Source organism: Dysidea avara, chromosome 7 (assembly GCF_963678975.1).
Source record: "Dysidea avara chromosome 7, odDysAvar1.4, whole genome shotgun sequence".
In the NCBI taxonomy this organism is placed as follows: domain Eukaryota; kingdom Metazoa; phylum Porifera; class Demospongiae; order Dictyoceratida; family Dysideidae; genus Dysidea; species Dysidea avara.
Window position 1 is genome coordinate 24,678,725 of NC_089278.1, and position 27,800 is coordinate 24,706,524.

At 38.7% G+C, this 27,800-nt stretch overlaps 1 protein-coding gene and 1 long non-coding RNA gene across 2 annotated transcripts; one reads left to right on the forward strand and one right to left on the reverse strand.

Moving 5' to 3' along the window:
- Positions 1-221: 221 nt before the first annotated feature.
- Positions 222-27,591, reverse strand: LOC136261109 (NACHT, LRR and PYD domains-containing protein 3-like). Its single transcript, XM_066055078.1, has 3 exons — positions 27,460-27,591; positions 14,912-15,241; positions 222-2,539 (listed from the first exon to the last, which is right to left on the reverse strand). Exons 1-3 carry the CDS (start codon positions 27,497-27,499, stop codon positions 222-224), a joined length of 2,688 nt encoding a protein of 895 aa, XP_065911150.1. The 5' UTR covers positions 27,500-27,591.
- LOC136261432 (uncharacterized) lies at positions 21,033-23,596 on the forward strand. The gene is made up of 3 exons (XR_010703895.1): positions 21,033-21,348; positions 22,658-22,729; positions 23,240-23,596. It is a non-coding gene; the product is annotated as an uncharacterized lncRNA (long non-coding RNA).
- Positions 27,592-27,800: the final 209 nt, after the last annotated feature.

A 27,800-nucleotide genomic window follows, 5' to 3' on the forward strand; every position in this document is an offset into this window, starting at 1 on the left:
TAATCTATTGAATGAATACTAGTCTCTATTGCATTATAGGAACCAGATGGGCTTTTGTATTGCATGACTAACTTACAACTGCATAACATATTTACTGTTACAAAGTACACACGAGGTTACAAAAACATAGATAAGTCATGTAAAAAGTATTAGAAAGAAATATAACTCCAATTACACAGACATCTAAAAACAATTGAAATGAACAGGAGAGAATTCTGAATCTATAGATCTGGTGTGTGAAAGGTAAGGTCAAGTGGTTTTGCTTTGTTCTTTGTTCTTGCTTCATTAATTTTCTTTTTTATTGATTTCATTCCCCGCTGAACAGCTCGATTATAAAAGGAAACCCACAGTATTTCTAAGGTGTTATTAGTTTGGAGTGCTTCTAGTATAACCTGCATGGCTTTAATACTAATAGGATTGTCCCAGATCCACAAAGCATGCAAGGATGTGTGGTGTTTTACTGTAGTGGCTATGGTATCGACTGCTTCGTCATCTATATCATTGCTATTAACAAAAAGACACTGCATTTTGTCAGAATTCTTCATGGCAGTAAATAGTTCTTTAGCTGATAGGGATGACAATGAAGTATAGCACATGTTCAAATAGGTCAGCAAAGATGAAGGATGTGACAACATTGTATATAGTTGTTCATCTTCGCCAACAGAAATGTTATGTCTGAGTGACAACCTTTTTACTTTGCAGCTGAGAGTGATACCACTAATATATGAAGCAGACAGTTTGGTGAGGCCATTGTAAGGCAGTTGCAACATGTTAATGGTGACTTTACCGCCTTTTAGCAACTCATGAAAAATTTGGATGCCACAATCTTGAATGAAGCAGCATTCTAAGTTAAGTAATTCCCACTCCATGTGGGAAGAAGAAGTTAGGAAGACTGATATATGCACTATATCATTAAGTGACAGCCTATAGTTGCTGAGATTAATCTCTTTTGCACTGAATATTGCTGCATCTTCAATGAATTTGCACATGCTGCTATCACCAGCCTCATAAAAGCAGTGAAACAGGTAAATACACTGTAGCTGATTGCAAAGAAAATTTTCAGAAATGGGAATGGTGTCATCTCCACCAGACAAAAAATTTTTAAAAGAAGATCTCTGCCCTTTGGTAAGTGTGACATACATGGAGAACATATTAGCATGAATATTACTGTGGAATTTTTTGCAAAGAAGATGGAACTCTTCATCTGGTGGGAGGTAGGTGATTATATAATGAACTCCTAGATATTCCTGTGTGCTAAGATGTAGGAAATTAAAAATCATAGTGTTTCCATAGAGGCTGGGATATTTTACAGCCTGTAGTAGTCCAAAACCGTTAAGTGCTCCTGGTACATCTTCAATTTCTGGGCATGCCATTTTTATCTCATCAAAAGTAAATACCAACTTTTGGCTATCCAGGGAATCTAATGCTAACTTGGAAAGTTGCTTAATTATGCTTTTGTAAGGTGCTGGTAGGTCAGTAAGACTGGTTATTTTACTATGGAGCAAAGTACCAGATTTGGCAATATGCCAACAAACAGTAAGGCGAATAAAGTGATTATATAACTCCGTGGAGCAATCAGTAAGATTTGTAAGACCCTCATTCCACAAAAACAATAATATTTCCATATTGTAAGGAATTGCACAGAGGTTGCTTATAGTTACATGATTATCAAGATATTGGGTAAGGTTTGAAATATCCTCTTGTTGTCCCTTTAAAGTTTGTTCTATATAATGCTTTCGCTCGTTTTCAGTAAAGCCTAAGATGTCTACTTTAACAGTTGCTCGCTTTCTAAGGTTTATTGATGCATGTGGACGAGATGATATCACTATGCCACAAAGGGGTAGAAATTGACGATTAATAATGTCAACAATTAAGCTGTCGTGTTGCAAATTTTCAGGGAGTTCATCAAACCCATCAAAAAGAAAAATCACGTCTTTTCCAGAATTTTCAAAAAGGTGATGATTACCAACAGTTATTATATCTTCACCTCTTGGGTTACCTTTACAGAACAGTCTAAGAAGGTCAATGACAGATTTAGCTTGTTGAACAATAGGATCACGAAGACACAGTAGCAGGACAAATTTAAAGCTTTGCAGTAATTTTTTATTGCTCCACCTCAGGGCTATTTCTTTCAACAAAGCAGATTTTCCAATGCCAGGAGCACCATCAATCACAACAAACTGTGGTTCATCATCTTTTTCTAGGGGATATATGATGTCTATGATATCTGTAGTTAGCACTTGATTGCCATGCTTAGAACCCGTGTGAATCAGTTGCTCTCTAGCCGAATTAATGTCACCCATTCTAGCGATTTCAACAGTCTGGTCTCTGGGTTGTTCTCCTTTATGATACACCATTACAAGTGGCACAAAATGTTTTGACATATGTGGTGGCCACATATCCTTGTCAGGTCTGGATGCCCATTTATTATGCATTGCCATATGATCAGATAATAGTGACACCGGATCTTTGTCCCTAACTCTGCTATCTACTTTTAAGTTGTTAGTGTGACAGTCATCATCATCTTCAGTAGTAACAGCTATAACAAATGTCATGCAATTATAACCCAGTTTTTTATGCATAACTACACTCAAAATTAAAAAAAAAAGTTATAGTTAAACTTTGATCACCATGAGTACGGTTGAGGCTGAGGTGAAGCTGAGGCCAAGGTGTACATGTTTGTAACCAGCTATCCTGCAAGTACAGGTAAGATTTAACTGGTTTCTATCCCACACTTCGAAGTAATTAATTGAGTTCATAAACAATGTATAAACATGTAAGGTGTGTATAGTTTCAATTTTTGCTTTTTTAATAAATACAAGTCCCATTTATTAGGTAACTCAAAGGCTGCAGTTCAAGTTGCTGTCAGACCTTCCGTACTGGTCACTGTAAAGCAGTAATAATAGTATATATAAGGATTTTAAGTTTGATTAGGGACCCATAGACTAAATTAGGGATTAAATGTCCACTGGTATGTCTTTAGGTATAGGCGGCCTCCCTTTTTTCACCACTTTTTATTCCTTTGATCCTGTACTTGTTTGCTTACTTTTTAATTATGATTGGTGAAACTGCGCATACAGCATAAGAAATAGCAAAGTGGTCATTACGCTTTGTCTTTAGCTATGTTCAGTCCATTACACAGCACTATAAACAAAGAACACTATGAGTAGGACCTTTGCAGTATATCCAGTCACAAAAGAAAACTAAGACAATTCCCATTACAAATGTAGTGAAGCCATCACATGGTGCTACCGCGAATTGACACCTTGTGCTGTCAGAAAAGATAAATGGGACACCAGGTAAGTCCATGAAGCATGTATTGTACACACTATGGTACATTATGCCATTGAGCTGAAGTGACGTCAAACAGTGAAAAAAATCAAGTGTGTAGCCTTAGCTGATATTGAGTTATTGAGTTATGCTTGAATGTCTGAAGGCAGTCAGTCAGGCAGGAAGGTGGGCAGGCAGGCAGGCAGGCAGGCAGGCAGGCAGGCAGGCAGGCAGGCAGGCAGGCAGGCAGGCAGGCAGGCAGGCAGGCAGGCAGGCAGGCAGGCAGGCAGGCAGGCAGGCAGGCAGGCAGGCAGGCAGGCAGGCAGGCAGGCAGGCAGGCAGGCAGGCAGGCAGGCAGGCAGGCAGGCAGGCAGGCAGGCAGGCAGGCAGGCAGGCAGGCAGGCAGGCAGGCAGGCAGGCAGGCAGGCAGGCAGGCAGGCAGGCAGGCAGGCAGGCAGGCAGGCAGGCAGGCAGGCAGGCAGGCAGGCAGGCAGGCAGGCAGGCAGGCAGGCAGGCAGGCAGGCAGGCAGGCAGGCAGTCAGTCAGTCAATCAGTCAGTCAGTCAGTCAGTCATCAGTCAGTCGGGTGGGTGGGTGGGTGGGTGGGCAGGCAGGCAGTCAGTCAGTACAAAAATCCACTGAATAAATAAAAAACAACAAAACTGTAGCAATGTATTGGAAGTATTCAGGTCTTACTGAAGGCACTATTGGCTTTGCCATGAAAGCATCATGAGGCTGGATATTTTTGGCCAGCCCAAACCTTTATGATCCCCAATATACAGTACTATTGTACTGTATGATGTTTTGCTTTCATTGTACCACTTGCAAATAATTGTGTAAATATGTGGTGCTGCCTTTCAATTGAACATTTTAGGTGTTAATCCTAAAACAAAAACAGCCTTGGGGCTGTAAAAAAAGGACACTGCCCAGCAAAGTAGGATCAGTCAAACAAGCTTATTCAACATGACTGGTATGAACAAGGACTGATATCAAGTTGCGGCCAAGTAGATTGAAATATTACCATGATCAATCTGTTAAACAACTGGTAAGAACAAGGACTGATATCAAGTTGTGGCCAAGTGAATGCAGTATTACCCATTCTCTTTGTATCTAGCTATAGCTATATAATAAAACTAGAGCAAATACACATGCAACTGTTATTAAATTGTCATTTGGCCGCTTTTTTTGTAGTGCGTGATTTAAAAAGCGGCCAAATGACAATTTAATAACAGTTGTATGTGTATTTGCTCTAGTTTTATTATATAGCTATAGCTAGATACAAAGAGAATGGGTAATACTGCAATCACTTGGCCGCAACTTTATATCAGTCCTTGTTCTTACCAGTCATGTTGAATAAGCTTGTTTGACTGATCCAACTTTGCTTGGCAGTGCCCTTTTTCACAGCCCCAAGGCTGTTTTTGTTTTAGGATATCACACATTTTTGTCACTGAGCAAGACCAAAAAAATATTGCATAAAGTTAATAGCTAGTTTCATACAAGCCAAAACAGCTTCAACAGTTATTGTGTGTACTACATCATAGCTTGGGACATGAGGTGGCAAAACCAAAGAATGTAATTTGGTACAAGTAGGCAGGTACTTGCCTGTGTTGCAACCTTGATAGGGTATGGCTTCTAGGCACCATTAAAACCATCAGTGAACAGATTGAGTAAGGCCATTTCCCTGCAGGTGAGAATATGCCCCAAACTTCTTATTATACTGGATTGTCCCTTGAAATGCACAAACAAAGCTGTATTGTGGGCTGCGCTAGCTACTTCAGACCCCTTATTAAATTACAACTGAATAACACAAACAGTTACGAGAATAGCATGAGCGATAGCAAGTTCATTGAGTTTACTACAGTGATCATGTTCACCTAGTGTTGATGCTTACGGCCGAATTTGCACCGAGTTCACCGACTGTAAATAAACGCTACTGTACGTAGAGGTGTCTTAAATTTAAGATAGGGTTCTAAAAGACCGCAAAATAAATCAGCAATTAGCGTAGGCGATGTTATTATCCTATGAGCGCATGTATGGAAATTAACTCACTACTTCCCAGAAAAATGGCTCATAGGATTGTTGCTGTTAGACCTTCAGTGCTGGTCACTGTAAAGTTCTAATAATTATACAACCAAGTACTAAAGATAATAAGAAATGCGGTTAAAAATTACATCATAAATAATAAATCAAGAAATAAATAATAAATTATTTTTGAGAAAAATACAAGGCCTAAGGCTTCGCACTCACTGGGAATAGAATCCATGTTGAATGAAGAGACAATCATATAAAGGGCAGGTGATTTCATGGAGGTGATAGAAATGGTATAACGATCCTATTTAACGCCGATCAAAATAGCTAGCATGTGATGCCCACTACAAAGCAATTAATCAATCAGGCAGATTCAAACAGCAATCTAGACAAATGAACTACTGTTTGAAAGTGCTGCCAGCTGGCACACTAGTCTCAAGTCGCCATGCCAGCTGCCAGTGGATACGCTCCATGTAAGGAACAAGATTAAAGGTAGCTAGCTATGTTATCATGCAATAATATTATTTCAATGTTTGTTTATTACCATAATTTGTTTGTTCTGTACTAATGCCTTTTTCCTGGGCACTGACACTAGCTGTGCTGTCTACCCAAACAAATATCTCCTGTACAATTATTGTGAATGCATATGTATACACATCACTTTGCCATTGCCACACCACTGATGTACCGGTCTTGGCTACCAGTGGCAATAGGGTCTGTAATTAATTTGCCATATTGGCATACTTGCTTTTGTGTATGTCAAATTTTAATTCAAAATTGTAGTGTTGTGATTGTCAGATACGTACCAGTTAAACTGCTTGCCCGTGTATGTGTATCATTTTCACTGGCTAGTGCTGGCTATGGCAGCACTGTTTGTACATGTCCCATTGGTAGGTTGTTGCATTGGTGTATATACTTGGTTGTATGTGACGCGGCCCTAGTAATAATAATAAATAATAATTGATAGTTCACTCTGGTGAACATTTAATCCCTACTTTAGTCTATACCCATGACTGAATTAGGGATTAAATATTCCCTAATATATCTATAGGGGTATAGGTGACCTCCCTTGTTTCCCTACTTTTTCTATGATCCCTAAAATTTTCCTTATACTTGTTTGTTAACTTTTTTGTAACATTATTATGACTGGTGAACCAGTGCATACCGCATCAAAAGGATGGCGCACCAGAGTTAACGTTTTTGCCTGAACGCACACCCCAGTTATCATTTACTCGAAAGTGAAGTGGTCATTACGCTTTGCTTTCAGCTATGTTCAGCCCATTAAACAGTGCTACAAACAGTAGGAGAAGTGCCTCTGCAATCAATCCAGTCACTACGAAAAATATGGACGATTTGCGTGCCCCAACTATCAATTACTGACTTGAAAGTGAAGTGCCATTACGCTTTGCTTTCACCTATTTTCAGTCCATTACACAGCGTTACAAATGAAAAACAGTATCAGAAGTGCCTCTGCAATCAATCCAGTCACTACAGAAAATATGGACGATTCCCGTTTAAAATAGGGAAGCCATGTGTCGTGCTACTGCGAATCAACACCTTGGGTAGTCAGCAAAATGAAATGGGACACAAAGGAGGACAAAGGTATGTCCATGATGCGTGCACTGTATGTACTGCAGTATGCCAAAAGGCATGTCTTGGGACAAAGCGACATTGAGCAGTGAAAATAAAAATCAAGCCCATAGCCTTAGCCATTATGGAGTTACGCTTGCCTGAAGGCATCAGGCAGGCAGGCAGTGAGTCAGTAGAAAATTCCATTGAATAATTAAAAAAAAAATTTCTTAACAATCTATTGGAAGCATTTAGGTTCGTACTGAAGGCACTTTTGGACTTGGTTATACCTAAAGAGGCACCAGGATGGTAATGTTAAACTGGTTTTTTGGGTGATTTTTTTTTGGCCAGAAAGACCCAAACCTCCATGATCCCTAATATACAGTACTACTGTACTGTATAATACCTAACAATATGGCTATCTCGCACAGTAAACACATAGAGCAATCCAAAGCATGAAATAAGCACTCACGTGATTGAAATTTACATAGGGACAGATACTCATGAAATCGCTGAAAAGGAACCTTGCAGTATGCTCCTTTCGTAAATAGCTGTGTTAATTGTTCACTCTGGTGTGGTCTGGGCCAGTGCAGGTAAATCATAAGCCTACACTGTGTCAGCATCATAGGGCGAGTCTTAGATTGCTGGGTTAATCAAGATGTGGAATTTAATGTATACAAACTTATTGTCATTTTGATTTTACGTGGTTTTAAGATAGAGTGTATGGTTGTATTTTCTGTGATTTGAATTTTGATCACATGAGTGCTAATTTCATGCATTGGATTGCTCTATACGTTTACTGGGCAAGATAGCCATATTGTTAGGTGTTTACAGAGGTTTCCAGAAGAATCCGAAAGATTTATGGAAAGCCTTTATGTTTGAACTTACATCATGTAATAGCCGCAATGTTTTATGGCACCTAGGTCATTATGGATGTATAAAACATGGGATGTTCTATTAACATCTTGAAAACCACCAGTGTAAATCGGCTACTGAACGAATATGTTGTTAATCACTAAATACCCATATTGTCTGTGGAGTACTGTGGCTAAAGCTGTATAACTGTGGCTGATGGGGTGAATTTCGCATTTGGCCAAAACTTTCTTGGTAAGTAAAGCATACTCAGTCACTCAAAATATAATGTTTGTTTACCATACTGACAAACATCCATCCTTCACTGTTTCTTTAAAAAGTTTCTAACAATCATTGCTGAAGTCAAGTTACAAAAATTCATACGTCTGGAAGTCTGAAGTGCATCTATTATTTTCACATGATTTCCGGTTGAGAGAAAACCAACATTATTAGTGATGAATACATGTACATAAGTATAAGGTGAGTGAGTCCTCACGGCCACAGATGAGGTGTAATTACCCTACAAGTGGGTGTGGTAAGGAAATACAGTTTAAAAACTTAACTACATACATAATATTAAATAAAGAAGATCAATGTTTAACATTCCCCTAACTATTCTGGGCTATCTCTTGCCAAGAAGATTCTTCTAAATGATACTCCAACTGCCAAATCAAAAATACATCTGCAGCTGAATTTAGTATTAAGCTCATTCTGAATGAAGTTGACACAGTTTTGAAAAGAAGATAAAGAGAATGGCAAGAAGTGGCCTAAAACACTTAATTCAACAGTGTTGTAAAAATTGGATGTTTTCAGGCGATCAAATTCAGACACCAATTCTTAATTGGTATTCTTTTTTTCCCTGCTTGCGATCCCTTGCAGATTCAAGGTGTTCAAGGGACATGTCAGTTCTAACAGGGCAACTGAGTTACTTCTCTCATTGTAAAGGACAATGTCAGGGAAATATGGGGTGATAAGGATAAAAGGGGGGAATTGTAGCCTGTGGGGAGTCACTAGGTTGCATTCCAGGCAAGTGAGCATAAACTGAGACCATGTCAATTTCAGTTAAAAATTTAGAAAGTTCAGTACTTAAGCAGTGTAAAACTTGGTTATGACGATACGTAAAGTGGCCCTGTGTCAAGGCAACAGGGCAGCCACCCAATACATGTGCAGTGGTAGGCTGAAAGTTGCCACACAATGTACATTTTGCACCACATTGTATATTCTAATGTTGTAAACTGACAGCTGTGGGGGAGAGTGTCAGAAGCAGCGAAAGGGAAATGACTTGGGTTGCAGCCAAGTAGCAATCTGTTCCAGGTCCCACAACAGGATTCTGGCCACACAGAATCTTTCAGTTTACTAAATGAATAAAAAATTTGAAAATTTTAAGAGGGAGAATAGGGATCGCTGAAAAAAGCCATGAAACAAGAAGGGATTGCTGGGATAGTAATGTAAACCAACGTTTATTTTGAGGACTTCTAGCAGAACATACATAGAATGTTCTAGAACTTCCATTGGTAGATCTATTGCATGCTTTACTTCAATATTACTGTACTAGACTAATAGAGTGCACATTTTTTGAGGACTTTTAATAGAACATACATAGAACAACCTAGTACTTCTATTGGTAGATCTATGAAATTATTTATAAGCAGATAGAATTTTATTTATAAAGCAGAAATTAAGTGAAGTGATCACCCAAGGTAGCAGCAGTTCAGTGGTTAAGGATAGGGTCTGCAATGCAAAAAATCAATATCCTCCAATCAACTACCTAACTATTGTCACCTAACTTCGCTGTCATGAGTATTCCTTGGTCAGTGGCAGATCCCCCCTCCAAAAAATTTATACAAGATTAAGATACTCTAATAGAGCATTCAGCAAAATACTCTGATAGAACAGTCATGTACCACACTATTGACTATTGAGAATCCTCCAAAGTAGCAGAGTATGAAAACTAGCACCTGCAGCATTAGACTGCTAAAAATATTTTGCAAATGAAATGTACATGGTCCTTTGTATGCCATTCTTTAGGCTCATATATAGCTAGCTGAACTATACTCATGACTGCCACTTATCCCTATACAACTCTTGATCAATGAAGTCCACTTAGAAAGTAGTAAGATTTAGATAAAACTGTTCTACATCAAAATTTCAGTCCTGAAACATATGAAATAACTTCAGCTGCAGCCCCCCCTCCATATACCTACTACCCTCAGTACCCTGGTGCACCCTCCTTGCCAAACCCTGGATCTGCACCTGTTGGTGCCAGGTGTTAATAGACACCCGAAAAGGATATTAGGCTATTATAGTTAGTGCTGGTGTTTTTTTTTCTCCAAAGGAGTTAATTGGAACTAAGAGGGAAACACTCCAGAGTAGAGGAGGTTTTTGAATAACTATAATCTGCGAGCCATTGAGAGCAGACCTCCGTAAAGGAATTGAAGAGCTACAAGTACAACTACAGACAGCTTGTAGGAAGGCTGATAATGCTGGGAGTGAGTTATTAGCTGAATTAGAGCATTGTAAAGACAAAAAAGTATACTGGAATTGAAACTATAGCACAAAGTTGTGTTGAACAGCTGCAAAAAAGTGTACCAGCTATGCCTCCAGATTCTGTTGTCTCATAAGGACATGAGGTGAGTGGCTTAGCTGCCATGTATAATGTTGCTAAAGGCCATAGCATTGGTGGTACCTCCAGCAGTGCCGCATACTGATGCTAGTACTGAATGACTACAGCAAGAGAATAAACAATTACGAATGTCAATTGACATGATGGAGCAGGATATTGAACTGGAAGTGGCTTGAGCAAGAGACAACTTGACATGAAATGCAACAAACACACGAAAGGAAACTGGCAATTTGAGATTAATAAGATCCAACTATTAGAGGAGAAAGTGACCCTATTGGAGAGAAGGGCTGAACCTGGAACAGCCACTGCTAGTGAGGAAGATCTAACTCAATCACACTCCCCATTTTCAGCTGATAAAGCTGGTGATAACATCGATGAATCAGTGCAGAGAACAAGACAAGGAAAGTGACACTTCTTTCTCTTTAGCAGTTCTCTGGTAGTAACAAACAAGATGGTGATGCTTTTGATTGATGGGTCCGGAAATTGTCTACGTCATGGACTAATAGACAGAAGTTGTTACAGTTTGAGCTACATTTGGAAGGGCGTGTAGAACAAATTTATGAGTTCCTTCCTTCAGAATCTCATAATACATTACACAAGTGCAGTAGAATCTATGAGGAAATGATTGCACCCAGTTCAGATTGAAGCACTACTATATGCCCAACTGAAAGCAAACGACGAAATAGTTGATAGTTATGCCCATGATTTTGAATCGTTGTTTGAAAAGAGTTATGGAAAGAGACCTGGAATGGATGCAGCATCCCGAGAGTTACTTAAATGGGATTTGTTTGTGCAAGGACTATTGATGAAGTGGCAGGGAAAAGTCTTACTGTCTGCCAACTCATTTGTGAATGCCTTGCACCAGGCCAGAGCAGCAGAAGAGCAAAAGAAACAATTGCTAGAGATCCATGACACCTCTTCAACTGAGAAGCCATATCATAGGAAAAGAACAAAATGAGAATCTAATAAAACTGTAGCACATAGTAGCAACCAAGGAGCCACCACTGAAGGATCTGCTCAAACCACAAGTAGAGAGCTTGGAACGTGTTACAAATGTGGTCATCTATATTGTGAGCGTCCCCAAAGGAAGCCTCCTCCTGAGACAACTAAGCAGAATGGTTCTACAAGTGTAATCAAACCTACATGTACAATTACAAGTAAGACAGATGAAAATTGTGCCGGGAGGGAGTAGTGAGTCATTGAAGACACAATGTCAACGACTACAGGAGGAATGGATAGCTGAAGAAGTTGAATGCTTGTCTACCTCATATTGCTGATGTCGATGCAGTATTCGGAGCAGCAGGACCGCTGTACTATCCTGATGTCATAGTAGGGAGTACGACTGTAAAAGCCATGGATCATTGGTAAAGTAGCTGGCATTCCCAACACAGCCTCGCAGGCACCTGGAGTGATTCTCTGTGACTATTCACAGAGGCTAATTCCAAGTAGAATTTATTATTGAGTGAAGGGCAAACAAGTCACCGAACCAGTCTACATCTGTTCAGATATTGGTTTGCAGGGAGAGCCATTTCTGCTAGGAACTAACGTGGTGATACCATTAGGCTTAATGGTGCCTGGAGATGGAGTGATTCCACAGGAAGAATCTCTAGTTGATGAGTCCACTAATAAGGTATTGAAGCAAGAGAAGGAAACATGCTTTCAGAAGAGAGTAGTAAGACAGTTGGAGAATATGCTGAGAAAGACAACACCACAACACCATTGAACACATCTGACAATACCATTGGAAATGCTACTGTGAAGTTAGTGTCATCACAACAAATTCCTGCCAAGATGGCAGTAGGGCTCACTGGACAGATTGAGCAAGTTTGTAGTTTAACTCTCCTGTGTTGTTTGAGCTTAACTGCATAGTTTTTAATCAGACAGATTTGCAGGTTGAAATTGCTCTGATTTCACCAGTTGATAAGAGTACAGCGAGGGTTACAGTGTGTAATAACTTAAGTGTGAGTAAGCAATTGGATCCTCAATTGGATTTAGGAGTAGAAGCTTGTTGTTCCACTGCTCACCCATTGATTTGGGACACACCTCTCTAAGAGAGTTTTTGGGACTTGCCAGCTATTATTGTCATTTTGTGCCAAGGTTTGCTGACCCTTGTATGCCTTAACAAAGAGTAACGTTGAATTCACATGGACTCAAAGTTGCCAACAAGCATCTACTCAGTTGAAAGAACCGCTGAACTTCCCTCCCATACTTTCATGTCCTTATTTAACAGACCTTTTGCATTGCATACTGATGCAAGTGGTCAGGGACTGGGAGCATTTCTGGAGCAAGAACAAGATGATAAGACCCTTCATCCAGTGGCATATGCTAGTCGCACACTGTCAAAGGCAGAAGTCAATTATGGGATAACAGATTGGGATTAGTATGGGAATTGAAACATTTTAGATCCTACCTCCTTGGACATCACTGTGTGGCCTACACTGATCACTCTCCACTAAGGGTTATGTTTATTGCAAAGCATTCATCTGGAAGATGGGTGTGATGGGCTGTTATTGTTGCTGAATTTGACATTGACATCTAGTAATGATCAGGTCGAGTAAACTCTAATGCAGATGCTTTGTCAAGGTCACCACGTGGTAATGCTTCTCATATTTCCCATGACACTATGGCAAAGGGCCAGGATGAAAAGAGTTTGGTGGCTAAGACAGTATTTGAACAAATTGTGAGTTTACAAATGGAAGATACATTCCTTGTGGTTATAGCAATAGCAATATCTTACTGATGGAAAGCTTCCAGAAGAACCCAAGCTGGCAAATCGTTTAGCTTTAGAGAGACAGTGTTATACCATGGTATATGATTGTTCCATGAAACTTTACGCTCAATTAAAATACCCCAAGGTACTTGGTAGTTGTGACTTCTCTAATAGAAGAATGTGCAATATTGTAAGTGTAAAGTATAGGACTCTCCATTGTATGCAAATGAAGATTAAGAGCAGCCATGAGGCTTTGTGTAGAGAATTTGCATATGAAAACACAATAGACAAACTATAAAACAGTTAAGAAGATACTTCTGTGTGTAATTTGTGGTTTAAAGTAGTTTGCTTGAGTAACACTTTTTAAGTGATGCAAAGCAATGCAATTGATGGATTATGAAACAATTGGTGAATTACGATATACATTGAATTTGCATGTATTGCTACAAAACAGGCGAGAAACAAAGTTATAGCATGCTGTGTGGTTATAAAGAGTTAATTAATTCAAGGGATAGAATTTACTGGGCGCCTGGTTTTTAGAAGTAGCACAGCCAGTGGCGGAGGAAGTAGTTGATGAGTGGGGGGCTGACCAGAGTATATGCAGCAGGGGGTCTGGGAGGTGTATCCCCCCAGAAACTGTAGCCATTTTTAGCATTCACAATGTCTCAAAGTTCACCAGAATTAATTTATATGTACAATTTGAAGCATTTCAACTAAAATACCAATTTTTTTAGTTAAAGGTATTTAAAACAAGCTATTTTTAGTCAATAAAAGGCCTCTTGGCAAAGTTTTAAGCTATAGTTAATGAACATACAGTATTTAAAAGCAGCACAAGACAACCTTTAGACACTTGGAACAGTGGTAGGACATCAACTCTCAAAGTAAGAGGTCAGTGGTTTGATTCCTGCTATAGGCATTTTTTTTCCTTTTAGACTACTTTTTAAGAAAGCATTTTTATGAAGCACTTTGACTGCTCTATTAGGGTATTTGAGCGTTCTATTAGAGTATATCAATCTTTTTCATGGTTTTCAGCCCCACTCCAAGAAGAATAATTTCGGTGAGATATCATTCTAGGGTGGAGGGGGGGCTAAGCTCCCCAGCCCCCCTCAGCAGACCAGGGGGGGAGGGGGCTTCAGCTCCCTAGCCCCCTTTCCGCCGCCTATGAACACAGCATCAACTTGTTACCATCATGATTAGCTAGACCCTTTCTTCACAAAGAACAAGGCATTTAACAATTTACAGATTTACAAAAATAATTAGTCATGGGTGATATATTGATATATCGATGTTTACTGATATCAAAATTCTGAACTTGGTTGTTACGATACATCATGTGATCTGTTGTAGTAGAATTTTGCCTACGTTGGCTGATTTTTAATTGTTTAGTGTCTTCCAGTACTTGGTTTTTTCTGTAGAGGTCATGATTCTTGAATTTGCTGGCAAACCTATTGTGCTTTGGGGGTAAAATGACTCTATTGTAAATGACTGTAGCTACTACATAATTTTCAGTATCGTATGAAAAGTATCAATATTGGTTCATATTAGTGAATATTGTATTGGTATCATATCATTTCGCAGATCCATCCACAATTGGGTAGAAATTTGGCTGTTTCTTTCTACATTAGGAGGCAGCCAAATTACTAACTAGCTAATTAAAGTTAAAAGAAACTAATGTGGAACATGAATTGATGATAAAAGATTTGTTTACTTTATTTAGTTGTTTTAACATTCATTCTTGGCTGTAACAGACATCATTTATTTTAGTTTCAAAATAACGTTACTTTCACAGATGTGCCCTTGTCAGCACAACCAAGTTGTTTTTACTTTTTTAGTTTTTACATGGTGAAAATGTTTACTTACTATCATGAGATGCTGTATCACAAATTCCTAATTCCCTTTCTATTTGCTTTGCAAACAACTGCGTATCACATTTTCCAAAGTTTTTCATTATCCTTAACATAGACAAAAATCCTTTATTTTGACCACTGTTGACAGCTCCAGAAACAATAACAAGAATGGCATGTCCTCTCTTCCATGCTGCTGACATGGACTGGATATCATTCAGCTGATCTTGAGTGATTATGTTTTCTTCAACAAACTTTGGTAGAAGAGCATCTTCATTTTTGAGGATGTTGCAAAATGCTGAATAGTTTTTCATTAAGGCTTCCTTCTCATTGCTGACCATAATTTCTACATTGAACATTGCACAAACTTTTTAGTCATGATACAAAAGTAAACCCCTCTTAATATAAAGGACGTTCTGAATTACAAAATCCCTAAAATTAATCATTTTTCAGCAACATGGACCAAACTTCTGGGCCTCAAATTATCCAATTACAGGGGTTTCACATACTTAGCAAGATATAAAATTCTAAAACTACAGTTTTGTAAATAACTATTAAGGTGTATGGTAGCATGTTGTGTCACTCAAGAAACCCGTATAACAAACAAATGTGTTATTAAGACATTATGTGATCTTTATTCAATAACTATGCATATATGTTCTATATCTCAGGCAATAATTGCTAGAAATTTTATATTTGAATGGGGATCATGGAAATAAAAAGCAAGGAAACAAAGAATGGTGATCTACACCTGTAGTTACGCTAGTGGACATTTAATTCCTATTTTAGTTACAGTTTTATATGATTGAAGCAGGATTTAAATGTCCACTAGTATAGCTACAGGTGTAGATGACCTCTCCTATTCCTTGCTGTATATGCCCAAAATCCCTACTCAAATATAAATTTCTAATTTTCCTTACACTTGTTTGTTATCTTAGTTTGTAACATAATTTATGACTGGTGAACCAATGCATACCACTTCAAGGGAAAGAGTGGTGCCAGCCAGACTAACCTACTATCAATCACTGGAAAACATAATTGTCACTTTGCTTCATTTCCCCACCCATTATACAGCATTAGAAATAAAGAACAGTACAAGAAACGCCTCTGCAGTCAATTCAACCACTATGGAAATTGCACGATTAAACGTGTGCCTCAACAATCAATTACTCAGATGCAAATGGCCAATCTTCTTTGATTTCAGGTAACTATGTTCTACCTGTTATACAGTACCCACACAAAAAACAGCCAAAATGTGAAAAAATAGTGTGGCCTTAAAAAGCCTGGGTGAAAAAGTTAAGGTGCAGCCAAGAAATGGCTGCAATGATGTTAAAGCTAATAAATTAATGCACACACCCATTATTAAATTAACATCATTGCAGCCGTTTTTGGCCACCACCTTTGTTACGCACTGTAAACAAAATTATGATGACAGACTAATTGCATAGCCATAGATATTTTATTGCTTTTTCAGTAGCTAATGTAGGCAAGCCCTGCATTAAAACCAGTGGCGATTCTAGACCTGAATTACAGGGGGGAGTACTGAAGTAGTATGGCACAGCATGACTGTTGTTGTATGACTATAGAATTTCAGGAGGTCAAGGGATACAACCCACAAAAGCTGCAGGATTTTTGCAATTTGAAGGCTTGAAAACAGCCTAAAATTGATTAAAATAACAATGCCAATCTGTACTGCAACTTTTCTTCAAGATTTTCAAAACTTATTTTTCAGCAGGGAGCCCCCCTTAGAATCACCTATGATTAGACACTGTAAATGTAAGGTTAGGAATACAAGGTAATGAACTTCCAGAAGTGTCCATAGGAGGATTATGTGACTTTGGTAAAAACTGATTTAAAGTAGTTATTTAGAATGGTGGCCTTACTTTTAGTATCCAATACACATTGGCCATTCACCATTAAGGTAGTCTCACTGACTGCCTCACTGCCTGACCACAATCGCAAGGCTAGAGGCCAAATGAAGCAGTGCACGGTCACCATTTTACGCCACAATAACAAACTCACCATTGGGATGTGCCTTTGGGGTTCCGATGAATGTAGGCCCTCTGTACCTTGTCTTTCCTTTTATCTTCAATCAGGCTGCTTGTCTTCTTCTTCATCCAACAAAACCATATTGAGGTATTAATTTTCTGTATTAACGCTTTCTTTCAGCTGCATATTTAGACGCCACAGAAGTATTTCAGAGCTGAATTTCAGAAGCGCTTCAGTCCCAGTGCTACTATAAGAGGTACACTTGCTAGATTTCTGTAACTTCACGATTGGGATCCGGTTCGTGATAGGTTTGCAACCACACCCACCAAATAAAGATCTAGGTGGACTAATGGCAAAAGAGTATGGATCTCACCTCTTAACAATCTAGCTATTTACTTAACAGTAAATAAGATCACCTTACTCCTTATTGGTCTAACTAGCTGCACGCCCCTTGGCTGACTTGAGATATACTTTAATACAACAGTCACTCTAATACAACAGTCATGTATGATAGAACAGGTACAAGTTACATTGTTCTGGTAGACATAGCTATTTTTATAAGAAAGAGAAGCAAACGCAATATAAATCTGTACCGTACGCAAGGAAATTTTGATGTCAAAAAATTTGACGAATCGGTTTAATTCGTCAAATTTAAATTCGTCGAATGTTTATAAGCACCTTTAAAAGTACAGGTTAAGTCTACAATTTCTTTCATCAAATCTGCTGAAGTGTGAATTCATCAAATGTTTCTTACGTCTATACATTATTGTTCTAAATGAGACAGGTGCCCCTCAGCAACAGTAAGGTCGATGGCTGGAGGCACACAGGGACGTTTGGATCTAGAATGCGATCCCCTAATACATACAGGGTGATTTGTTTGTAGCTGAACTCTCCAGGTGATTTGTTTGTAACTGAAAGGGTGACCTGAACTGTCTATATACAGGTGACTTGTTTCTAGCTGAATTTTCTACCGGGTGACTAGCAACTCTCTACAGGGTGACTTGTTTGTAGCTGAACTCTCTACTGGGTGACCTGTTTGTAGCTGAACTCTCTACAGGTAATTTTTTCTACCTGACATAGGCAGCGGAAAGGGAGGACTCGGTCTCCTGAGGGGGGGGGGGGGGGGGGGGGGTTAGCCCCCTTCAGAATGATATCTAGCTTTCTTGGAGTGAAGGTGAAACCATGAAAAAATTGATATACTCTAATTGAATGCTCAAATACCCTAATAGAGCAGTCAAAGCACTTCATAAAAACGTGTTTCTAAAAGAAGTCTAAAATCAAAAAAAAATATGCCTACAGTAACTATCAGTTCCCACTCTTCCCCAACCACCCTGTATCCAATCCTCTCCTCCATGCCCATTGTCCCACTTGACTTTATACTTTACCTCAGCATCACTTTTTGGCTGAAGGGAACCATAAAGAAGATTGCTATGGTTCATTACTGCTTGACCTTCAACATGCTGGATTTACGGTTGATCTTGTGACAGTTGAAGTTGGTTGTCTAGGCCATGTCATGCTAGTGACCGTTACAAAACTTAGCAATGTATGCCATCTACCAAAGAGTACAATACGTTGTATACTTCAGCAGACAGCTTGTGTTGCCATCTCCTGTTAGTACAGGATATTTAACTCTTGGGCTTCAGCATCATGGGATGTAGTTGATCTGCTGATTATATAATAATTTAGTTTTATAAGTAGCTACAATTTAATTTTTTTGTCTTTCCAGGGCTCCAGTTATTGTTACCTTTTTAAGCAACTTGATGGCCCTGAGGCTAGACTCCTGACCCCTTGTAATTATATTGTACATTTAGTTGTCAAATTATTATGACATTTATATATCTTAATGTTTTAGTCTATTGTTATGGAATCAAGACACATGGTAGTGTGTCATGCGGCCCAAGAAGCCGGCATGCAACACCGTGAGTATATATTGACAGGAAGAACGAAAACACAATTTTTGCACCTCTGTAGCTTTGTGCTGCTTTGATAAAACAAGACGATTTTTGCTGTGGACATGCCTGCCAACTTCAGTACTCCACATACCAAATTAGCGCAAAATCGTTTCCAGCGTTCCCGAGATATGCGACTACAAAAATTGGCTTAGTTTCTTCGTTTTTTTTCTTTATCTTATTTTTCTTCCTCTTTTCGCACACTTACAAAAACTGCTATAAAACGCAAACGCCATATCCGATTGCCTTGAAATTTGGCACACAGAAGGGGAGTATAAAGGCACATCTCGGTACCAACTTTAGCTGGAATACGATACACAGGTAAAGAGTTATTAGCGATCATTCACGAAAAATATATGTTGTCACGCCTACAGGGTAAACCACTTATGGGAAGAAACTGAAATTTGGTGGGTGAATAGGTTAACTATTGAACCTCAAACCTTTTGCGATTTGAAAGAAATTGAGCTAAAAACCAGGAAGATACAACGAAAAAACCAACAGTGTGATTAGCTAATAATAAACGACTACTTATCACGCCTACTAGAAAAACCGCTTGGGGTAATGCTTTGAAAATCACTGTAGAAAAAGTTACCTTGTAGGGAGAGTTCAACTACGGAAAGAGATAGTTCAGCTAGAAGAAGTCACATTGTAGAGAGTTCAGCTACAAAGAAACCATCGAGTTCAGCTGCAAACAACTCACCTGTAGAGAGTTCAGCTACAAACAAATCACCCTGTAGAGAGATCAGCTAGAAGAAGTTACCTTGTAGAGAGTTCAGCTACAAACAATTCACCCTGTACAGAGGTCAGCTAGAAGAAGTTACCTTGTAGAGAGTTCAGCTACAAACAAATCACTCTATAGAAAGATCAGCTAGAAGAAGTCACCTTGTAGAGAGTTCAGTTACAAAGAAACCACTATGTAGAGAATTCAGCTACAAACTAGTGAACCTGTAGAGAGATCTGCTAGAAGAAGTCACCTTGTAGAGTGTTCAGTTACAAAGAAACCACCATGTGGAGAGTTCTGTAATAAATATACGTATTATATATCCCATCCAAAAACAGCTTATAGCTGTAAAAAAAGTGCGCGTCCAAGTAAAGCAGAGCTAAGTGCGACAAAAAGTAATGATATCATAATGCGGCCATGTGCGAGGTGTGCAAGTTGTAAAATTAATATTAGCTAATCAGATAATACAATGTTATTGTTAAAGTGTTAATGAGAACTATGTGATGCTGCTAGTTTTTTAAGTGTGTGAGCATCTTCATAAATGCCTTTAATTCTCAATAAAGCAATGTGTATAGATTCTCTGATAGTAATAAATAGTTTGAGTTTGGCCACCTTTCCTTTGTTCGTAGCATTGCTGTATACAGGAAAGGCGGCCAAACTCAAACTATTTATTACTATCAGAGAATCTATACACATTGCTTTATTGAGAATTAAATTTATGTGGCATTTATGAAGATGCTCACACACTTAAAAACTAGCAGCATCACATAGTTCTCATTAACACTTTAACAATAACATTGTATTATCTGATTAGCTAATATTAATTTTACAACTTGCACACCTCGCACATGGCCGCATTATGATATCATTACTTTTTGTCGCACTTAACTCTGCTTTACTTGGACGCGCACTTTTTTTACAGCTATAAGCTGTTTTTGGATGGGATTTCAATACTTTTTATTAGAATAAGCAATGCACTGTTGATAACAGTAGGTGAGTTTCCATGGTTTTGACAGAAACCCCAGATTACAGTGACAGAATATTAAAATATAACTGTAATTTTAGTGGCCAGGGCCGCCCACATTGGGGGTAACTGGGGTATTTTGCCCCCTGCCACAGCCCGAAAGGGGCCACTTGAATACCTGTTTAAAGAAAGATCGATATACTCTAATAGAGCAGTCGGGATCTAGACCCTTCCTTGCCCCTGGGCACCTCTTTAACTCTTTTCCCTGGGCCCTCTAATTTCTCTGGACGGCCCTGTTAGTGGCATGCAACTGCAGTCAACTAACACCCATTTTAACTAGTAAACCCTTAACAACGCTTTGTCTTTCATCTTGTACTGCATTGAAACGATCAAGATACTCTATTAGAGCAGTCACAAAACAGCTGTAACACAGCAATCAATATTTAGCATAGTTACAACTTCTGCTTAGCATCGGATTGTATAGTTTAAATTACTAGCTACTTACAGACTTTACAATATAAAAATATGACACTTGTAGAAATGTGACTGTTCTATTAGAGTATCTCGATCTACTTCAAGCATTGACTAATTCAAGTGAAGAAGCTACGCCCCTGCCAAGAGATCTTGTGAAATGAAATGAGAATAGTAAAGAAAAGGCAAGTATGTACAGAGACAATAGAGGGGCGCGTAATTATGTCCTGTTGTAAATAAACACCTTTAAAATTTATATTACTACTAAATAAACGCACCAGAATAGGCTTGTGTGGCTGTTGTCTCCAAGGTTGTCTCATTACTTGTCTTTTCGTGTTGAAGGGATTTAGTCGCAATTGGTGAGTTTAACTATACATGTATTTGTGTTGTAAAACTTAATTGTAAAAAGGCGATTAGCACATATCATGATAAACATGTATTTGTCACAGTAGAGTCTCTCACAAAGTCGCGATGATTATTACGAGACATTGGACCAGGGTAAAAAATTTACTGCTATATTTAGAGGTTGTAGCGTTTGTATATCTTAGTATCTTAATAAATAATCCCCCCATGATCACTAATCACTAATAGTACAGTGAAAACTGGTCATTATTCAGGCCGTAGGGACAAAATTTTCTAACCTTGCCTTTTAAAGAGGTGGCTACATTATGCGGCCTTAAAAAAAGGTAAGAAGCATGCTGTTCTAACTGGCTATAGAGATGGATTTAGTGTATGACAGCGTATGAGACAGTGAGTGCTGGCAGCAAGGGGGCAGCCAATCTGTTAGAGCACCAAAAGCACTGCTTCAGACATAGGCAGTTGACTGTCAGCCCCAAGTGTAAAAAGTTTCACTATTGGTCCTTATAAGCTCCTGATGAAGAAAGTGATGAAGTCATTATCCATAGGATATATTTTTCAGAGTATCCATTTCAGTTCTACAATATAGTAGCCAAGCATAAGATGAACATAACACAGCATTCCAGTAGTTTAGTGGTGACCACAACACTGCCTGAGTTAAACTGTGGTGAGATTTGAGACTACCAGAAGCCCTGGAATGTCTTCAACACATGAAATACCAAATATCTAATGCCTGGCTTTCATCCACAGTGGACCTGTCTTGGTGGCCACTTGTACAGAAGGGAAACAGCTGCCACACAGTCTTGCGAGCGAAACAGCTAGTTGCCACACCCCTTAATTATCAATTTGTAAAATCTTTAGCAAAATTGTGTGTGCGAGCAAGTGTGATGTGGCAGTGCCGTGTATATGGTTGCTGCCTAGCAGTGACACGTCACGAGTATCGAAGTTACAATGCGTTACTGTATCATCCATCTAAATACAATCTCTGAATGTGTCATTTTGTGTAGAGAGCAATCTTCCACAAGAAGTGACCTGCAGGTTTCAGTGTATATTGTTAAACCATTAATATTGTTCACAATATTGTGAACTATATGTACAGTGAAACCTCACTTAGTGGTCACCTTTTTAATAAGACCACCTCATTATATTGGCCACCTCTAGTAGGTCCCAAATATAGCTAAGCATTACTTATGACCTCATTAATAAGGCCACCTTGTTATTCAGGCCAAATTTTTTGGTCCCACAGCCTGCCATATTAATGAGGTTTCATTGTAGTTATGTGAATTTTTATTTTTCGTAACTTTTCTTCAGGTTTACTGATGGGCACTATGAAGCATTGTTGACTGGTACGTGTATAATGTGGTGACTTGAAATGCTAAAACAGTACGTAGCATGTCTTGTATGTACATGTAATGTGTTGTAATGTGTCCACACATCTTAGAAATAAATATAATTGTATGTATTCTCTATAAATAGTCAGTTCCATTGTGCCACTGGGTCATAAGTTGGTTGAGTATGGATCATCCAGGGCACTTGAGTCACATTTTGTCCTGGCCAAGTGGATCTCATCCACTGACAGAATATACAGGATCAGATCACGTGTATAAATTACGGTGGAACTTGTTTATTGCCACCTTCACTCATTCAGCAGGTAACAGTGTATAAATTCTCAATTGGAATTGGCTTTTCAAGAGTGGTTGTCTTTCTATACTAGTGGCCATTAAGATAGGTTGTACTGATAGAGTGTACATACTAGAGATGCAACAATATCCTCCACTTAGTGTCGTTTGATAATGATGCAATGGAGACTATGTATTATTGCATTTAAATACTATACTATTATATTGCAACTCTAGCACGTATTTATAACAGGAATGTTTGTTAACTGTTTAGACATACTGGAGCCACACCCACTCATCTGGATTCTACAAATGGAGTCATACCAACTTGTTGTCATCATACTTACTCGTTACTCCCATTGTGTTTGGATGAATATACATGCAGGCATGTGAGACTTGCTACCATGGCGGGCCACTGGAAAACATTTGCATAGCAGTTATATTACAGTCATTATTGTACAATTCTTACATTATTGTTGTGAAAAGTGTTTGGTATTCATGTGTCTCCTCTGTATGTTGTAATTACATGTGTAATTTTGTGTGGGGTGCTATAAAATGCAATAATGCATGGTGACAATTGTATTAGGCGATTTTGCACACTTCCTTTTAAGCTAGCTACATGTGCTAATTACTCACAGCTTGTGTCAACAACTGGTAACCGCAGTTGTACTCTTGTGTCATTCTTTAAGCCGCGCCCTTAGAGGACAAATTATGTGGGGCGACTAATTTCAAAACGAAGGATGGTATGCAGCACCATCGATTATATCTATGGACTATAATCCATGGCAGCACACTTCTTGGTGGCTATATGTACTGATTAACTACATAGAGCGCCAGTTCATCAATACCCAGTGACCGCAGTTGTGCTCTGCGTCATTCTTTAAATTCCGAGTAAAATTCTTAGAGAGCAAATGACGTGGGGGCGACTAAATTCAAATTTCAAACTAGCCATTCTCGAAAACAAATGTTTCAATCTGAACGAAACTTTCAGAACAGTTTAAAGACACATTGCCCTACATGCCAAGCGAGTATTGCGGAAAACAACAATCTGGGATTTGTATTTGGCCTCTAGGTCGACTGAGGACGACTGAAACTTCGTTTGGTGCTGAAATCACGACTGTAGGGTAATCATGTATGGTGAAATCGATGATGTGAATCTTGAGGTGATTGAGTGAATACTGAAGCGATAACAGGGCGATCAATGTTCGGAATGCACAAAGGAACGCAAGGCATACACCTGCGGTTGCGTCTAACCGCATGCGATAAAAAAAAAAAATAAAAAATGAAACTTCCCCTTTGATGTCGGCAACCTCGATCACGAAACAATCGGCATGGATTTGCTTCACTGCTTGTGTGGTAGTTACTAGTGACACGATGAGTTCAACTCCAGAGTTTCAGAGGGATAGCGTAAGTGACGGGTGGATTACAGGAAGGCCAAATTTGACAACGTTCGTTCTTGTAAAATCCTCACGTAGTGGTCGCGTCATTTATTGTCTGCGGCGCGCGTTTCTGCTTTACTGGCCACGCGACTCACTACCGTGAGTCTTGATATATATAATTTGTATATTTACTGATAAAATCAGAAATATTTAAAGTATTTAACATCTGCTTCATCTTTTCTTCTTCCTGTGGTAAAGAATAAAAGATGAGTTTAAAAAGCCCCAAAGCCGGCCTATGGTATACAAATACAAAAAGAAGTGAAATCTAATCCAAAACAGCCAAGCTGTAAAAAAAGAGTGCAGCTCTCAAAAAGGCTATGGTGAAAAAAGATGTGAAATCCAAGGTGGTGGCCAAGAAATGGCTGTGATGGTAGGTTAATGGTAAAAATTTTAATAACGACAATTCAGGTGAATTCTGTACCAAGACCAAGCGGCACCAAAATTCACCTGAATTGTTGTTATTAAAATTTTTACCATTAATCTACCATCACAGCCATTCTTGGCCACCTCCTTGGATTTCACATCTGTTTTCACCATAGCCTTTTTGAGGGCCGTACTCTTTTTTACAGCTTGGCTGTTTTGGATTAGATATGCAATTATTAGACATAAGATAACTTGTCTACAGTGGGAATCGAACCACTGACCTCTTACTTGAGAGCTGGTGTATCTTACCACTGTACCAAGTGTTTCCAGGTGTCTAAAGGCTGCTTTTACATGCTGTATGCTTATAAACCCTTAGTCAACAGCTAAAAGCTTTGCCAAAAGAGGTTTTTATTGACTACAAATAGCCTGTTATAAATATTTAGACTAACAAAGTTGTATTTTAGTTGAAATGCTTCAAATTGTACCTATAAATTAATTCTGGTGAACTTTCCACTGCTACCTGATTTCTCTACAGTGTGACTTGTTTTTAGCTGAGCTCACTACTGGGTGACCTGCTCTTAGTTGAACTTTACAAGTAACCTTTTTCTAGCTGATCTCTCTACTGAGTGGCTTGTTTGTAGCTGAACCCTCTACAGGGTGATTTGTTTGTAGCTGAGCTCCCACAGAGTGATTTGTTTGTAGTTGAACAATCTACTGTGACCTATTTTTGGCTGAACTCTCTACAGGAGATATGTTTTTCTACAGGGTGACCTGTTGTCTCATCAGATAACTATTTTGTAGTTGAATCCTCCACTGGGTTACCTATATGTAGTTGAACTCTTGATAGTGTAACTTTTTGTAGCTGAACTCTCCAGGCAGTATCCAGTTTATCTACAGTGTATTTTGCTGGTAGCCATGGATATCACTTCTATTCCTGTGCTTTTTTCAATAACAGAAACAGCATCAAATGAATGAACTATTTAAATTATGTAAGTAATTTGAACTGCATACAAACTGTATGCTCTAATAGGGTGACTGTACTATTAGAGTATCTCGATTGCACACTTGCTACACATAGTTGGATTTCACATTATAGTTTAGTGGCTTTTACTCTGGTTCTTCTATACTACTGCAAGGACTTTCTATGGTGATTATTCCATCTAAATATTGGTTTTCAGCTCACTCTTCTAAGCGGTTTACCTGGTAGGTGTGAAAACTTATAGTTTTTATTCATGAAACTCAATCGTGTAATTGTGACACAGGTTCCATGGTTGTTATCTCAATTCCACAAAAAGGCACTCCTATGATGGTTATTCCATCTACATAGCAATTTTCAACTCATTCCTTTAACCGGTTTACGCTGTGGGCGTGACAGAAGTTCGACCTTATTTTACGTGAATAATCGGTCATAACTTTGTGGTTGTCCACCAATCTTGGTATTGAGATTTGCTTTAATGAGCCCTTTAAGTGTGCTACATTTCAGCCTGATTGGATTACATGTAATCCAATCAGGGATTACATGTAATGCACATTTGTGTTTTATAGTGGATTTTGCAAAGTGTGTGAAATGAAGAAAAAAAATGAAGAAATTAGAACGAAACTTTTAACTCGGAAATGGCTGGGGCGATTTTCTTCAAATTTGGCATGTAGACTCCCCTACCTTACAGGCACTTCTGTGTAAATTTGGTTCCAATTGGATAAGGGATCACAGAGCTACATGTGTGAAAATCATGTTTACTTTCTTCTTGTTAATATACTCACGGTGTGGCACACTGGCTTCTTGGCCACACAACTGCACACTACCATATGACTTGATTATCATAGAGTCTAGTTTTAAAAGTAGCTACAATTTAATTTTCTTTTAGAGGTGTACCAATATGGGTTTTTGGCATGTACCGATATCTGATATTGGTGCCACCAAAAGAGGCCGATAACCGATAGTCGATCCGATATTTGCATTATAGTTAAAAGTATACATTTACCTACCCTACAACAACATGTGCATGTATTCATTGCTATACTCTGCCTGTGGTGGTACACAGCTTGGGTTTCTATTGTGCAATCCAGACAATTAGGCACCCACAAACATTTTTATGTATACTCCCATGAAGCCTTATACGGATATTTCTGCATTCTAATGGTTTGTGAGAAAGCTGGTACTGTGACAGCAAGTTTCCTTGGTTATCCTGTGACCCTTCTTTTTATTACAAGGTAGCTAATCTATAACTGCTTCATTTATAAAGACTGTGTCTGTGATAAGCTTTCCAGCAACAGACAGTAGAATCGCGTGTATTTATATGGCTTCTCGTAACGTAGCGCTTGTTTCAGAGTGAACAATAAGCCACTGGCACTAAAGAGCCACATGAATAATGTAGAAAACCAATGCACAATCCGTTTATGTACAAACTATTGCTACTGTATAAATATCGGTAGCGATATCGGTCCTCCTGCTGTTCTGTACCGATACCAATATTGGTAAAAATTGCCATATTGGTGGCCGATATTATAGCCGATCCGATTATCGGTACACCTCTATTTTCTTTTTGTCTTAGCTACCAGGTCTCCTACTTTTTTTTAGCAACTTGGTAACCTTGAGACTACACTCCTGATTCCTTGTAATTATATTGTATGTAATTGTCAAATTATGACGTTTTCATCATCATCTAGACTATCTACAATACCAGTTACTTACTTTTAGTCACTTGCGAGTTTGTGGTATCCCGATCAGCCATAGTGTAGCCTGTAACTGGTCCTAGCTACTCAATTAGCAATAATACGGAGCAGATCACTTAAGTCTTGGGAGTTACTGTTGCCACAACTATGTTCTATACACGTTTTATACGCTTAGCTACATCACCAAAAATGCCAAATTTTTTGTGTACCTAATTATATTTTTAACCTTATTAGGCAATGCCGGTACTTCTAAAAAATATTAAATAGCATAGCTATCTCGGTAATCGTACACGTGGTGTCCGATACATCTGAATGGCCTACTCCTGCAAAACAAACATCTTCACCAGAACATTCTATCAA